The 17,376-nt window shown below is 51.2% G+C and overlaps 1 protein-coding gene across 5 annotated transcripts in view; it reads left to right on the forward strand.

Moving 5' to 3' along the window:
- Positions 1–17,376, forward strand: part of SPTAN1 (spectrin alpha, non-erythrocytic 1) — a 365,414-nt gene that overhangs the window by 68,154 nt on the left and 279,884 nt on the right. For all 5 annotated transcript variants that reach the window (XM_086948611.1, XM_086948613.1, XM_086948610.1 and 2 more), the window contains exon 4: positions 16,714–16,854. In XM_086948611.1, coding sequence (XP_086804737.1) covers positions 16,714–16,854 — 141 coding nt within the window. The remainder of the gene's footprint in view (positions 1–16,713; positions 16,855–17,376) is intronic.

Here is a 17,376-nt window from a genome sequence, read left to right on the forward strand (position 1 = left end):
TAATTGTCAGAACCAGCTATTACATCAGCACCTGGTAGACTCTGAGTTGACCTCTCCACAGGAATTGGGTAAGAGGGCAGACAAATGGGTCAGAACCAGGGTTAGGCCTAAAAACCAGGGTGGTGACCAGAAAAAGGAATCAACCAAGCCTCAAGAGAAGGGTGGGGATAAATCCTCAGAGAAGACTTCCCAAGGGCCCCAAAACTCCAACAAGGGTGGTGGGTCCCAGAACACTCCTTCAGAACAGAAGAAACCCTATTGCCATACCTGTAAACAGGTGGGTCATTACAAAAGTGATGTCAGTTGCCCTAAAAATGGTAATAAGGGAAACATACCCCCAGGTAATACTCCTAAACCTCCTGTTACCACTAGTGGTAATCCCCCAGGTGGTGGGAGTGCCCCCAAGAATGTGGTGGGCATTACTTTGGGCAATCAGGAGGACTATGGCCTAGCCAGGTTCCCTGACCACACTCTTGTCTGTGAGACTGGCATGGGGTTTGCCAACTTCACTACTGGACCCCACATTTTGGGAAAATATAGACAAGAAGTTTTAGTGAATGGTCAGAAAGTTGAGGCATTCAGAGACACAGGGGCCAGCCTCACCATGGTGAGTGACCATCTGGTCCCCTCTGCTCAACTGACCCCTGGTTTTACTTATCAGGTGACAGACATTCATGGAGTGAAGAGAAGGCATCCCATGGCAGTAGTCAAGCTCAGCTGGGGTAATGTCACAGGGCCCATGAGAGTGGCAGTGACAGATAACCTACCTGTAGATTGCTTACTGGGGAATGACCTGGAACTCTCAGCATGGGCTGAGGTGGAACAAGAAACTCATTCCAGAATGATAGGCCTATCCAGACAGGTTAGTGGGGCAGTAATAGCTACAGCCCCAGTCCAAGCACTGGTCCTCCCTGAAAAGGTTGGAAGGGCAGTGGTAGCCACTGCCCAGGCTCAGACAGACTTTCCAGAACAGGATAGGAGGGCTGTGACAGTCACAGCCCAAACACAGACTGAGAGCCCTCCTGAAAAGGTTGGCAAGGTTGAAATGGTCTCAGCCTCTAATCAAACAGATAGTGAGGTTGTGAAGCCTGAAACAATGGCTCACTCCACTCAAACAGAGAGCATTGAGGAGGAAGAAGAGTCTTCCCCCTCCCAGACACTAGGTGAGAGCCAGCCTCCCCAGGGAACTGTCTCTACCCCTGTTGAAGGAACTGCCCCAGTGGTAGTCAGGCCTAGCCTGGCAGAGCCCCTGATGGCAGTGGACCCTTCCCAGGTGGGACCCAGTCTGGAGCAGGTAACCTGCACCTCTCTACCCTGTCTCAGTCAGCCCAGGGCTGAAGAGATCAGGGAGGCCAGTGGTGGACCCCAAAGGGCCCCCTGTCCAAAAGAACCCCTTAATCAGCAGATTAGGATCACTGAAGCTGGTAACCCTAGCCAAGTGAAAATAGAACAGACTCCTGAGGGATCCCCCTTAAAAGTAGTTAGGGAACTCCCACAGCTGGACACTGTTGGGCACAGCCAAACATGGGGCCTAAAAACCCCAGACCTGACCTGTCCCTCCAGTAAGCCAAACAGAGGGACTCAGCCTCCAGCTTTAGGTAGCCAGAGGCTGACCCTGAGAGCTCAGTGCATCTCAGCTAAAGAAAGAAAGGCACACATGATGAATGGTGATTGGAGGAAGTTGAGCCCAAAGGTAGAGGAGCCTCACTTCAGTACTCCATCCCAGCATCAGCCTTCTTCTTTCCCAAGACACTCCAGAGACAGAGATTCCCTATGGTGGAGACCCTCAGATACCCTTAGGGTGAGGGGTTGCCTAGTGGACCATGACACAGGGGGAAACCAAGCCAGAGCTGGTCCTTCCTTATATGGCCACTTAGGTAATAGAGGCTTACCTGGACAAGGATAGCCTTATCTCCTTTCGTTTGGGGGGGGGTTGTGTAGGAAGGTACATCCTGACTATGGTTGCCCCCAACTTTTTGCCCTGTGTTTTAGCTGGTTTTGGACATAGTCGACCTGGGACCCTGCCAATCAGGACCCCAGGCCTACTGCTCTCTCTTTAAAATGGATTCCATGTACCCTAGGTACATTTCCAATTGGTACTGGGCCACCCTATCAGACCCTGTAACTCGGGGCATGGGTGTACCCAGGGCTGCCAGGGGCTGCAGCATGTATTATGCCACCCCTGGCTGGCCTCCTAAATTTGACACAACTGGCTGCATGACAGCTGGGGCAAAGTCGTGTAATCACCCTTTGCTGTAGATATAGTATACCTATATCTAACCCTAAAATGGACACACAGATTCCTATCAGTCACTCCTATGGCAGGCCTTGACAATCCTGAAGGCAGAGTGCTTGGAATCGTGTGAGATGGTGCTCTGGCATGAGCTGAGCCTGTCTGCAGCTTGCGGAATCAAGTCCTAATAGCTGTTCCATGATATCGCATACCATATACTCTTAAGTGCATTATAATCCTCGCGGTTAAATGCTAACTTTGGTATTGCTTTATCAAAACATGTCGAGTAAGGTGTCATACGAATTGGAATACTAACCCCTCGCCAATTCTGGCGACGGGGTTAGCATTCCACCCTTCTAGAGGGACACGACATGTATGTAACTGTGAACCCCGGTTAAAGTTAAGCAAAGCCTCAGCTCCACAAAATGGATGCTGCCACCACAGACACGAGTCTGACCCCCTGCAGCTGGGAGTCCTCCCAGTGAGGGGAGCCTGGACAAAGGGTTTCCTGTCAGGGGCGGTGCTAGCACCGTCCCAGACATGGTTTTGTGTATCCTGGGTAGGCAGGGCTTTTCAGGAAGGTGACTGCTGAGTGGCACCCCGGTGCTCACTACGCATAGGCCAGTCAGAACCAGTTCCAGGGGCACACCAGCCCCTGGCCTGGGGAAGTCCGGCAGGGGAGAGGGGTGTAACCACCCCCCTCCTGGTCCCACCCATAGGCAGGACCTAGTCACCGGGTCAGCCCCCTTTTTTAGTATAAAGATAGGAGCGGGCCCCTGTTCAAATTAGATCATCTTTGGAATCAAGATACCACTTTCTTCGAAAGGACTTCACGATTTCTTCTTCAAGATTCTCCCTTGTGGCTAAGGAGTAGTCACCCTGCATCCGCAGGCACCATCCTAAAGAACACTGCGGTCTGCTGCAAGTCCTTCATCACGAATCCGACGACCCAGCTCGACGAGACCCGGCTTCCCTGGCACCTCTGACCTCTACTCACCTCTACAGCCAAGCTGAGAACCGTGAGTGCGACGAGACCTCAAGGGACCGACGATCGCCAAGACTGCACGACATCTTTACTGCAAGCCCACCGTGTCCTCCACTGGTGAGTGCTTTGGGGTCCGAGAAGCCCCAACCCTGCGCAGCTCCAGCACCCAAGGCCAGCCTCCCTGCATCTCCACGATCGGCGTGGGGCCCCTCTGCTGTTTGCTGTGCACCGCGTTGTTTGGCTACTAGCCGGCTGGCTTGTGGCCTTCTGAACGACGCCCGACGACATCTCTTCTGCTGGTCTGGTTGCTCCAGGCTGGCCCTTGCTTCCTTTTTCAAGAGAGGCACCCCGGACCCTCCTGGTCCACTCCAGACGCCATTTTAGGTCCACCGCGTGGGCTTGAATTTGCCAAGGCTTTGTTGCCCAATCCTGGGTCCAGCGACGCCGACAGCTTCTATCTTCGTGGGACAGCTCGATCCTCCATCCTGGTCGCCGACAACGCCTCCTGGTCCGTGAGATCTTCGAGCTCCAGCGTCACCCACTCACCTTGCCGAGGTGGCTACCATCCGGTGCCCTCCTGGTGCCCACTGACTACTGGCTAGTAGTCTCGAACTTGGTCCCCTCTGCTTTCAGGTGTCATCTATCTTCGAGATCCAGGCTTGGATCCAACTGAACTTTCTTCACTGGTCACCGGCCAGCATCTTTTCTTCCGGCTCCTGGTCCGTCTACGAGGATTCCCGACGTCTTTTCAGACCTATGCAGCTGCAGCCCCTGGGCTAGGTAACTTCGGCATTTCGGTGCCCCAGCATAGCCTCACTATCCAAGGGTCAGAATCTATCTTCGTTTTCTCCCTACCAGGTCGGGTTCGCCCGAGAACACTAACTTTCTATTTCCTAGCTACCATAGACTTTTGTCCGCATCTCGCGTGAGAGTGCACACACTGCACCCGAGTCCCCTAGGCCTCCTAGTCGTAATCTAACGATTCCCTAGTCAAGTCCTAGCGATTCCAAAAGCTATTAGTACTGTACTTACCTGCTAGGAATTTCACATTCCACTTTTAGAGTATATGGTTTTCCGTGCCCCTCGGGCATTTGTATATACTGTGCGAACTTAAGTATTTTTGTAAGAGTTTTGGTTTGTGCTTAGTACCCTGTCCTCATAAAGAGTACAGGGCTGTTGTGATCTTTAATAAATAACTGTTTATTTTCATAACACTTGTGTGGTGTCCTTTCACTGGGTATTCAAGGGGTATATGTGTGGTAAACAGCTGGCTTAACACGCCCTCTCGAGTCTTTAGCCTTAGACTGCTCGTATCCATGCTACTAGGATAGCTGGTCTATAAGGTTGACTTACAACCAATCATCAATAAGGGTTGCTGGACTGATACATAGTGGGCACTAGAATAGTGACCACTGCATATCAGGCCACCTTCTCACAGGGACGCAGAACCGCCGAAAACACCCGAACCAGTTGAGGAACTGGATGACGATGACTACTATTTCGAGGGAGAGGGCGACGGAGATCTACAATCCTACCGGGACTCGACGTCCTCGGAGGCACAAGACATGGAATGGCAAGATCTCGATGCCAAATCGTTGGAAGAAGGGGTAGACACTTACCCTTCGAGGCCCTCGCCGCCAGATGACATAGGGATCTACAACATGGTCATCCAAAATGCTGCACAAACATATGGGGTGAAAATGGAAGAGGAGAAGCTCAAAGCATGTTTCCTCCTGGAGACTTTACTGCCTCAACAAACTAGCAGCCAATTCCTACCCATGGTCCCTAGTGTGCTGGATCAAGGAATGGAGGCCTTTAAGGAGCCAGCAGCATGCAAGGCTGTGACTCCTAGAACAGAGAAGTACAAACATTCTTCAAAGGACCATGCATGCATCCAAGGGTCAGTGCCAGCCGACTCCATAATTGCTGCAATGGCTTGAAAGAGGGTCAATGTACCCACTAATGCCGGACCACCTCCAGACAAGGAGAGTAGGAGGATGGATCTCACAGGAAGAAAGGTAGAGAAAATGCAGCAATCCATTGGCGCATCGCCTTGATCAACAGGCACGCATAACAGCACTGGGATGAAGTGGGGCAGCTCCTAAAGCAGCTACCAAACCAGTAACAACAAAGAGTAGCTCACCTGGTAGCAAAAGGGAAAAACATGTCGAACACATGCCTAAAATCGGCATTGGATGCTGTAGAAACATTGAGCAGGCTAATGATAGGAGTGACCAAGAGTTGACCCGCATGGCTCAGAATTTCGGGATTCAAGCCAGAGTTGCAAAGCAACATCCTGAATACACCTTTTAACGGCGAGAGCAACTGTTCGGCACACCAGTTGATGACGAGTTGACGCAGCTCAAAAAGGACGAGACCGCAAGGTCCATGGGAGCGTTGCAGTTCAGAGGAATGAGAAGGGGCACACCCACGTGCCTACCACATCGCACCAAACGTTCCAGAAATGCTACCAAGGGAACAACCAAGGCCAGCTGCAGCGGGGACACCAGCAGAACTGGCAGTACTTGCCCTGGGACAGTTCTTTCGAGGGTGGGAAACGGATGAGGACAAACACGCAGGGGCGGCCAACAACCCTCATCCAAGTGACTCCACCATGAAATAGACCCCCACCCTAGCAACACCTCATGGTGGGCAGAAACACATAAAGGAAAACTGCAGCCGAACATTCAACAACAAACAGTACCTCGAACACTGAACACCAGTAGGGGGAAGAATAAGAGACTTCATCCAGGAATGGAGGTAGGTCACATCGGACAAATGGATACTATTACGGATACTGTATAGTTATAAAAACCATCTCCGCACAGAAAACCAAGAAGCAAGGCACACTCAGCAAAGGAGCTCTTGCTCTTGCAACTTGGAGGCGCAAGAACTGCTCAGCAAGGAGGCAATAGAGGTGGTGCCGCAAAACCAAAGGAACAAAGGAGTATACTCAACTTACTTCCTGGTGCCAAAGGTTGACCAAACACCAAGACCTATCCTAGATCTAAGGTTCCTGAACAAATTCATAAGATCTCAAAGATTCAAGATGACTTCCCAACAAGAGGTAATACCACAAATACAACAAGGGGACTTTCACGGCTACTATAGATTTAAAGGACGCATACTTACACATCTCCATCAACCACAAACACAAGTGCCTGCTAAGGTTTGTGATCAACCAAACTCACTACCAGTTCACAGTACTGGCATTCGGCCTGAAATCCGCATCACGGGTGTTTATAAAATGTCTGGCAGCTGTCGCAGCACACCTACGAAGACATGGAATTCACGTAGACCCCTATCTGGATGACTAGGCTCGTAAAGGCAAGGTCGTACATCCAATGCAAACTACACATCCAGACTTTAGAAAATAAAAGGAAAAACAAGATTAACACATGACAAGAAAAAAGGATCCAAAGATGGCTACCAAAGGTGGGAACTTCCGGAGGAATCGCGCTGACTTCACAAAGGGCATCAAATGGTGGTATGTCGACGCCCACCTGGGCCACAAAAAAATAGAGAGAAAAGAGACTACAATTCCGGACCCAACCACGAGATTCTGGATTCACTATGCTGTGCATTATTCCACAAAGTCTTCAAGCTGCAAAACTACACCGACCGGTAAGAAACTATACATTCCCTTTATTAGGTCTCGGCTAGCGTGGCTGTGCACATGCGCAGCTCGCTCGGCGAGATTTAATGTTTTTGAGTAGCTTTCCATTAACCCCAGTGGTAATTCCTCCGCGGTGCGGGCGTTTCCGTGCGCGGGTGGAATGCCGTCTGCCAATGGCTGAGGCCGACGGCAGCGCTTAAGGGGTTAAGCCCCGCCCCTCTTTTCCATTGGCTGGCGTCACCGTTTATGCTAAACCGTGGCCAGCCATTGGAAAAGAGGTTAGTGTGACGTAGACTTGTCTCTTTTTGAGACAGACCACTTGGACGGGCTCGTCTGCCTTCCTCCCGTCGTAAAAGGTTTCTTATCTTTATGGGGCCATGTGTTTCAAACACATGGCCCCATAAAGACGAGAGATCACCGCCGGGAGCTTTATCGGCTGTGAGCTCCTACGTCATTCAAGCCGCGCTGGGATTGGCCCAGCGTCGCAGGTTGTAGGTTTCTGCCTTTTTTTCTATTTTGATTTCTGTTCAGGAACTTTTTTATTTTTTATTCGAACAATCGATTTCCTGGCTCCGCTCCGCACTCGAGGTGGAGATACATGCCTCTTAAAAGCAATTTTTGTTTTATCAGTATCGCGCCTTCTTCCGGACGGTGTGCTTCATGTGTGTTTTATACTTTTAAGAAGATGCCTTCAGTATGCGCGCACCCGTGATGTCACATTACATACCTCTTTGAACACCGCTTTGGCTTATCAGCACGAATGACGCCTGCTTCACGTATGCCGCGCTTCGTGTGTCTATTTATATTGTTAGAAATGGGGATTTCTGGTTGGCTAAGGCTTGCGACAAAGCCAGGCAGAAACCTCCACTCTAGTCAGGGCAAGGAAGTCACCCGCCAAAGATAACCCCTGCTCATCCCCTTGGTAGCTTGGCACGAGCAGTCAGGCTTATCCCGGAGGCGATGTGTAAAGCATTTGCGCATGCACCCACCAGCAACAACATCCAAGGCCCCCCACAAAAGGAACTCCACACAAGGTTATATATAAAAATAGCCTTTGTATTATACCAAACACATTAGAATAGTAATCACATTATGTACACTGTGCCAGCTGGCACTGGGCAATATTTACAAGGGAATATGTACACCTGACAGGGCCACATGTACCACAGTCAGGGTCATCACAAAGTGAACTTGGTAAAAGTGAACTAGAACATACAAGGAAAAATAGGTCATAGAACGTCAGTAAACACTGATAATCACTGCACTTGCAACAGTCTGTGCCAAGAAATCCATCATACACAGTATCCCACCGGTCTAACTACATTAGACCCTCACCGCCTAAGTAAAACCTTACACTAGGGGCGTAAATCACACAGGGAAGTATAATCTCCCTAACATACCTAAACAGTTAAAACAACCTCCTATGCATAAGCCATGTCCAGAGGTGTCAGAACACAGGGGCACAAAACATACTACACACAGTACATTTCCTAACACCCAAAAAGCAATAGCACATGAATCATAACAGCACATAAATCACATTAGGGTCCAAGTTGCGCCACTGCGCCAAAACCTAAACGTAGCAGCTGCCCACTACTTGCTGGGCAGCTGAGGACAAATAGCATGGGGCCTAAACGCTGCAGCTGGCACTAAGTGCTGTGCAGCTTTGGATGGCCAAAGTAGGGATGAAGGAGTGCGACTCACTCCTGAGTCCAGAGACATGTCCCTAGGAAGGAAAGAACCTAAACGGTGCAGCTGCCCACTACTGGCTGGGCAGCTGTAGGTAAAAACTGTGACATGGGCTCTCACTGGCCCTATGGAGCAAAGACTGCGCAAAAACGTTGGAGCCCTCCAGGCTCTAAAACAATACTGCACATGTTGGAGCCATCTGGCTCTGGACCAAAGAATGCACAAAACGTGGGAGCCTTCTAGGCTCTGAGATCAACTGTGTGCATTGGAGCAACTCTGGTTCTACAAACGAACATGGGTCCCTGGAGCCCCAAGGCGTGGAGCGCACTGACGCTGACACAATGATTGGGGAGTGTGCTGGCGCTTTAAATAAATGGGCACATGGTGGGGCCACATGGGGCTCTTACAATATATGCCCCCAAAGTACATATGCCCCAGGCTCCTCACTGGGGCTCTCTAAAGCCATTACTGCCCCCTAAGTAAAAAGAATGCTCCACCGTTGGAGTGCAAAGGCTCGGGGGGGACACGGACCCCCGGACCGCAGGACCCCCACAGGGCCCTTGAAACAAGAGGGGCGGCGATGGAGCGGCCCGCAACCGCAGGCCCGCTCAAACCATCAGAAAGGACTTTGGGCCACTCTGGAGCGGCCCGCTCTCCTGGCGGGACCGCTCCCTCTCTGCCTCTTCCCACCCGGACTCCTTGGCTGACTCACCGGCTGGGGGGGCGGAGGCAGAAGTCCTCAATCGGCGGCGGTAGCGGAGCTCTCCCGATCCCTGGGAGCCCCGCCCGACAGCGCCCTTGTTCACCCGGTCCTCCATCTCGGGACCAGGACTCGACGGCTTCTCTTTTGCGGGCCTTCCTCCTTCCCGCGCTCCCCCAATCGGAGCGCGGCTGCAGGCGGGACTTCCCTTCAAAGCCGGAAGTCTCGCCCCACGTCAGGCACTACGGTGCCTAACTTCCTGTGTGCGGCGTGAGGGCCGCAGCAGTGATTTTTGGGGCACAGAGAGGGGTAGGGACCCTCGAGGTTTAAAATAAAAGTAGAAACGGGGTGGACACCCGTTAAGGCGCCTATAAAAAGGGGTGGTACCCTTAAATAAAAATATAACTAAATAAGCGGGGTGGGCACCCGCCGGAGAGCCATTTTGGGGGATCCCCAGACCAGGGGAATGTCCTTAGGGAAAAAAAGGCAGCATCGCGTTTCCAAAAATAATAATCAGCAAGAAGGGGTAGGCTCCCTCAATGACAGAGTATTTTAAAAATAAAGAGCTTCCAGGCTGCCAGAGGTGCTGTGAAGAAAGGTACAGCCAAAAAGGGGTCCAGCCACAAAGTCCTCATAGGTGAGAGGGCAGGAGGGTCCCAGGGAGAAGTCCTCCAGCAATCCAGGGGCTGGGCAGGGCCCAGGGAGGCAAGCCTTCCCCTGGGCCCCAGCAGCAGCATGCCCCTGGTAGATTCTAGTCTGGAAACAAGAATATTAACATGAGGTCACAGCCTCTTTTTATACACAAAATCCCTTTGTCTCTAGGGTGCAGGGTGGGGGAAAACCAGACGCAGCTGGTTCCGGAGCACTCTGTTGTGCTCAGCCCCTCTTCCCATTCACTGGCCAGGCTAGGGTCATCAGTCGCACCACAGGGGGTGGAGCCAGCATTGTAGAGGGAAACCCAGCCCTATTCAGGTCAAAGGTGCAGCCCGTCCCTGCCATCAACATGCAGATCTCCCCATTCACCACTGGGGCAGACCCACCCTGACGTCTGGAGCCAGGCACACCAGCCAGCTCCAGCCAATCACAAGCCAGACAGTCAAATCACATTAACTGCACAGACATGCCAACTTCTAGAAGTGGCACTTCCACACTAGACACATTAAAGCAGCACACATAATCGCGCAGCATTCAACCTCACGAGTTCGCACATTCCAAACTTAACATTGCACTCCCCACGCATCAGGAACTACCATGGACACTCACATTCCCCATGCATTCCTATGGGAGGGCAGGCCAATCTCACACACGCACTCAGAGCGCACGCACTTTTCACTGCACCACAGTGCTAAAGTGCGCAAAGACCAGAAATCACTATAATGATGTGACATTAAAAGGCAAAAAGTTCAGGGGTGAACCTGCCAGAAGGGCCAAGTCCAACATATATTTATAAAGAAGATGGTTCCAGGATGTGCTGACCTGGACGCTTCAGTAGGGAACCAGAGGGGGCAAATGCAGAGCAAGGGTGTGGGTAACTGCTGGAGCAGCCGACGTTGTAGCTGGAGAATCGGGTTCGAGTCTTGGCGAGAGGTTCAACCACTCAGTCTCCCCGTGGCTAAAAATGAATGTGACGTCTGTAATGCAAGTGGTGCACATGCAAATTGCTCCAATACCTTCGGGTCAAGATAAGCCTAAATAAGAAAAACTGCAAAAAAGTTTAGCTAGAGCGAGCCTGGTACAGTGGCGGCGGATAGTAGCAGGAGCAGCAGCAGCAGTGCTGAGGCTGGTGTCTGTATCGGGAGCTACCATGAGCTACCACGATTGATGCCTCCAGGAAGAAAGAGTCCGGCATAGTTTAGGACCAGCCACAAATAAAACAACTTGTACCAGTGTGGCATGTGTGGGCGGCCACGAGCACACTGTCTGAGAGTTGTTTGTATTCCTTGTCCTCTGTGTCCACTTTTAACATTGTGTCAAGGAGGTTAAACAGTAAAGAAAAGTGCGGTCCTGTAAGAAACGGAACCCCTTCGGTGACAGGCACTGGTTCTAAGACAGGTCTCTGGCAGTGTATAGGCCTTAGAAGAGAGGGGCGCTGGTGACGCTGTGGTACAAGTGGCTGGCACCTGCTGCACAGGGCATTGCAACCCATGAAGATTTAGGAGGTGGTTTGGGGAGTCCGAGTACGTGCAACTGTCACGAAATACAACCAGCAATAAAAACGCAATAGGTCTTGTCTTGTATCAAGTTAAAGCCATTTGCTTTCCTATACAATGCCATTAGCAAAGCAACTGGCTTTAACTTGCTTGGTTCCCTTTATCTAAGGCGTTTGCTGTGTATGCAGTGCTTAGTTCCCTTTATCGAAGGGACAGACGGTGTATGCAGTGTCTGGTTCCCTTTATCTAAAGGGCTTGTAGTGTATGGAGTGCTTGGTTCCCTTTATCTAAAGGGTTTGCAGTGTATGGAGTGCTTGGTTCCCTTTATCTAAAGGGTTTGCAGTGTATGGAGTGCTTGGTTCCCTTTATCTAAAGGGTTTGCAGTGTATGGAGTGCTTGGTTCCCTTTATCTAAAGGGCTTGCAGTGTATGGAGTGCTTGGTTCCCTTTATCTAAAGGGCTTGCAGTGTATGAAGTGCTTGGTTCCCTTTATCTAAAGGGCTTGCAGTGTATGGAGTGCTTGGTTCCCTTTATCTAAAGGGCTTGCAGTGTATGCAGTGTCTGGTTCCCTTTATCTAAAGGGCTTACAGTGTATGGAGTGCTTGGTTCCCTTTATCTAAAGGGCTTGCAGTGTATGGAGTGCTTGGTTCCCTTTATCTAAAGGGCTTGCAGTGTATGGAGTGCTTGGTTCCCTTTATCTAAAGGGCTTGCAGTGTATGGAGTGCTTGGTTCCCTTTATCTAAAGGGCTTACAGTGTATGGAGTGCTTGGTTCCCTTTATCTAAAGGGTTTGCAGTGTATGCAGTGTCTGGTTCCCTTTATATAAAGGGTTTGCAGTGTATGGAGTGCTTGGTTCCCTTTATCTAAAGGGCTTGCAGTGTATGCAGTGTCTGGTTCCCTTTATCTAAAGGGCTTGCAGTGTATGCAGTGTCTGGTTCCCGTTATCTAAAGGGCTTGCAGTGTATGGAGTGCTTGGTTCCCTTTATCTAAAGGGTTTGCAGTGTATGGAGTGCTTGGTTCCCTTTATCTAAAGGGCTTGCAGTGTATGCAGTGTCTGGTTCCCTTTATCTAAAGGGCTTGCAGTGTATGGAGTGCTTGGTTCCCTTTATCTAAAGGGCTTGCAGTGTATGGAGTGCTTGGTTCCCTTTATCTAAAGGGCTTGCAGTGTATGGAGTGTCTGGTTCCCTTTATCTAAAGGGCTTCCAGTGTATGGAGTGCTTGGTTCCCTTTATCTAAAGGGCTTGCAGTGTATGCAGTGTCTGGTTCCCTTTATCTAAAGGGCTTGCAGTGTATGGAGTGCTTGGTTCCCTTTATCTAAAGGGCTTGCAGTGTATGGAGTGCTTGGTTCCCTTTATCTAAAGGGCTTGCAGTGTATAGAGTGCTTGGTTCCCTTTATCTAAAGGGCTTGCAGTGTATGGAGTGCTTGGTTCCCTTTATCTAAAGGGCTTGCAGTGTATGGAGTGCTTGGTTCCCTTTATCTAAAGGGCTTGCAGTGTATGCAGTGTCTGGTTCCCTTTATCTAAAGGGCTTGCAGTGTATGGAGTGCTTGGTTCCCTTTATCTAAAGGGCTTGCAGTGTATGGAGTGCTTGGTTCCCTTTATCTAAAGGGCTTGCAGTGTATGGAGTGCTTGGTTCCCTTTATCTAAAGGGCTTGCAGTGTATGGAGTGCTTGGTTCCCTTTATCTAAAGGGTTTGCAGTGTATGGAGTGCTTGGTTCCCTTTATCTAAGGCGTTTGCTGTGTATGCAGTGTCTGGTTCCCTTTATCTAAAGGGCTTGCAGTGTATGGAGTGCTTGGTTCCCTTTATCTAAAGGGTTTGCAGTGTATGGAGTGCTTGGTTCCCTTTATCTAAGGCGTTTGCTGTGTATGCAGTGCTTAGTTCCCTTTATCGAAGGGAAAGACGGTGTATGCAGTGTCTGGTTCCCTTTATCTAAAGGGCTTGCAGTGTATGGAGTGCTTGGTTCCCTTTATCTAAAGGGTTTGCAGTGTTAGCTGAACTGATGAATGCCACCTCCCTTTTGAAGCTGCTTTCGGTCCACTGTGCTGTGACTTCCCTACCTTATATAAGGTCTGCAGTATTTGCAGTGCTGTAATGTTGCACGCCCCCGATATAATTTGCAGTATGTGAAGTGCTGGGTTGTTCTCCCGCTCTCCTGGAGGGTCATTGCATCTTCACTTTTCTGCGATTGAATGTCTGCCTTCTGAAGGGGTTTTCAGCGCCCAGTGCACTGAAGGGGTTCGCAGTGTATTGTATTGTATTGTATATTGGATTTATATAGCACGTATCACCCGGGGGTCTCTAAGCGCTTGCCTTGGGAACCCGTCCTGGCTTTTCCCTGTGAGATAGCCCCTACAGGGCACCCCAAGGTGAAAGCCAGGCATCCCGCCGCGGGGGGCCGTTGTGGAGATTAAGCAAGCTTAATGCCCAGAGTTTCAGAGTGTGAACCCATGATTAGGTCAGGCACCGAAGCGAGAATTATCGAGTCTGTGGACATTTGAGCTCAAGACCCTGCCGCGTCAGGAATTGAACCCTGGTCCCGGGTCTGACCTCTGCTTCAGGGTCTGCCTGCTCTAACCAGTGGATCCAGAAAAGGGGGTGGTGATGAACAGAGTGTCTGAATTAAGCAGTGAGCAACACTTCTCCAGTGCAGAGGGAGTCTGCAATGTATAGAGTGCAGTGGTGTGTTTGCCCCCTTTGAAGGGGTTTGCAGTGTACGGGGGTGTTCTTTGTCTGCGTAAGCTTGCTGTGTGCACAGAGTTTTGGTTTTTCAGAGCATGTCATTTGTTCTTAGTAAGTTATAACCTGTGTCTGGTTTAGTCCTTCACGCCGTACAGGACCGCACAGCGCCCCAAAGTAACTGCCGTTCAAGTGGGGTCCCACATCCGAGTAGGTGAAGCAGTGTTTGGGATGTGACCCTTTCCGCTGTCCTCTCTACCCTTACCTTGTGTGATAACAAAACCACAGATGCTGCTGCCTGTCCTTCCTTCGGTCCCCTGGGATCTGATCTATCTCCATCTGCTCTCCACTGCTTCTGTGGTCTGTCCTTCCTTCAGTCCCCTGGGATCTGATCTATCTCCATCTGCTCTCCACTGCTTCTGTGGTCTGTTCTTCCTTCTGGCCCCTGGGTCTGGTCTATCTCTATCTGCTTTCCACCCTGCTGAGGTCTGTCCTTCCTTCGGCCCCCTTGGATCTGATCTATCTATAGCTGCTCTCCACACTGCTGCTGTCTGTCCTTCCTTCGGTCCCCTGGGATCTGATCTATCTCCATCTGCTCTCCACTGCTTCTGTGGTCTGTTCTTCCTTCTGGCCCCTGGGTCTGGTCTATCTCTATCTGCTTTCCACCCTGCTGAGGTCTGTCCTTCCTTCGGCCCCCTTGGATCTGATCTATCTATAGCTGCTCTCCACACTGCTGCTGTCTGTCCTTCCTTCGGTCCCCTGGGATCTGATCTATCTCCATCTGCTCTCCACTGCTTCTGTGGTCTGTTCTTCCTTCTGGCCCCTGGGTCTGGTCTATCTCTATCTGCTTTCCACCCTGCTGAGGTCTGTCCTTCCTTCGGCCCCCTTGGATCTGATCTATCTATAGCTGCTCTCCACACTGCTGCTGTCTGTCCTTCCTTCGGGCCCCTGGGTCTGGTCTATCTCGGTTCTCCTCTCCTGCTGCGGTCTGTCCTTCCTTCTGGCCCTGGGATCTGATCTATCTCGATCTGCTCTCCATGCTGCTGCTGTCTGTCCCAACAGGCCCTTGGGTCTGGTCTATCTCTATCTGCTCTCCATGCTGCTACTGTCTGTCCTTCCTTCGGTCCCCTGAGATCTGATCTATCTTTATCTGCTCTCCACGATGCTGTTGTCTGTCCTTCCTTCAGGCCACTGGGTCTGGTCTATCTCTGTTCTCCACTGCTGTTGCTGAGTGTCCTTCCTTCGGTCCCCTGGGATTTGATCTATCTCGATCTGCTCTCCATGCTGCTGCGTTGTGTCCTTCCTTTGGTCCCCTGGGTCTGGTCTATCTCAGCTCTCCACTGCTGCTGCGGTCTGTCCTTCCTGCGGTCCCCTAGGATCTGATCTACCTCTATCTGCTCTCCAATGCTGCTGTCTGTCCTTTCAGGCCCTTGGGATCTCATCCATCTATCTGCTCTCCACGCTGCTGCTGTCTGACCTTCCTTCGGGCGCCTGGGTCTGGTCCGTCTGTTCTCCTCTGCTGCCTCTATCTGTCCTTCCTTTAGGCCTCTGGGTCTGGTCTATCTCTGTTCTCCTCTGCTACCATCTCTACTTCACTAGTAGCCTCTGCTGCCCCGATACCCACCCCGCCTCCACTGGTTCCCTGACACCTGCCCGTGCTCCTCTGCTGCCCCGATACCCACCCTCACGCCTCCACTGGTTCCCGGATACCTGCCCATGCCCCTCTACTGTCCTGATACCCACCCTCACTGGTTCCCTGATACCTGCCCGTTCCCCTCTGCTGCCCCAATACCCACCCTCGCGCTTTCACTGGTTCCCTGATACCTGCCTGTGCCCCTCTACAGTCCTGATACAGCCGGGTCGGGTGGCACAGTGGACTAATGCGTCCACTGCAGGGGCCTGTGTTCGACCTCATGGTCACAGGTTCGAATCCCGGCGGGTCCACTCAGCCTTTCATCCATTTGAGGTCAATAAAATGAGTACCATTGAGTTGGGTAACAACAAACATCTGTTATTCAGCGCCAAGATACCCGTAGTGGTGAACGTGCGCTTTACAAATACACATGTTATGTTATACCCACCCTCACGCCTCCACTGGTTCCCGGATACCTACTTGTGCGCCTCTACTGCCCCTATACCCACCCTCACGCCTCCAATGGTTCCCTGATACCTGCCTCTGCCCCTCTACTGCCTTCTCTTCTTCCCCAGTATTCACCCTCTTGTCTCTGCTTGTACCGGATGACCTGCCCGTTCTTCTCTCCTCCTCTGTTCCAAATATCTGCTGCCTTATTTGCCTCCTGCCTCTGGTGCTCCTTACTCCAAGAGTTCTCTTTCCTCTTCAAGAAGCTATGGACTCAGTTCTTGGGCTTCAGGGAGGTCTCTTCTCCGGTTGGCCCTGCTCCCTTCTGGTGGACCTGGTGTGTTTCCTTCAATGCTTTGTGTTGTGTGCATGTTTGGGCCTTCTGTGCTCCTGCTCGCCAGAGTCCTCAGGCCCCTTCTGCACATGCTCCACCAGGGATGCTGCAGGTCTGCACAGGACAGTGGTTTAAATTCTTTTAGTACTTGCTTACTTGGGTGCAAGGGGACTTCTCTGTGGCCCCTCAGCCGGGAGGGAGATGCTTTCTCTACTCCAGGGCTGCTGCTGACTTCCTGTCTCTGTCCCTCAGACACGTCTAATGGAGCTGCACCGTCTGTGGGAGCTGCTGCTCATGAAGATGCGGGAGAAGGGGGTGAAGCTGCTGCAGGCCCAGAAGCTGGTGCAATACCTGCGTGAGTGTGAAGATGTCCTGGACTGGATCAACGATAAGGTGAGTGTGCACCGAGCCCTGGGCTCCTTTCTGCAGAGAGACCTTTTAGCTGCTGTGTTGAAGCGCCATTTGCAGGAAACAAGTGTTTGTGAGTGAGGCACCTACCTTAGCTGTGAATTGCTTGATGGATTAGAAGCTCTCACGAGTGGATCTTGTTGACCGCACAGTATTAAAGGCTTCAAGTGGAAAGAAATCCGTTCCTTTACTTGCTCCAGTGCCGCTGGTGCTACTGAAGGAGCGGGGCTCCGTGCTTGTGCTAGTCATAGTCTCCTGTGCGGCAGCATCAGACTCTAGGGCTTTTCCAAAACTGATGAAGAAAGCGAATAACCTGTACCCACAGCTCTCCTGTATTGCTAGGTCTGGATATTGTCTACCCATGTCCAGCTCTCCTATATGGGTTCTTGATCCGGATGTCACCTACCTGTATTCACTTTACTGTATTGATTCTATATTTGGATGCCACCTACCCATGTTCAGCTCACCTGTAAGAGTTCTAGGTCTGGATGTCACCTACCCATGTGC

Source organism: Lissotriton vulgaris, unplaced genomic scaffold (genome assembly GCF_964263255.1).
Source record: "Lissotriton vulgaris unplaced genomic scaffold, aLisVul1.2 SCAFFOLD_726, whole genome shotgun sequence".
NCBI lineage: Eukaryota > Metazoa > Chordata > Amphibia > Caudata > Salamandridae > Lissotriton > Lissotriton vulgaris.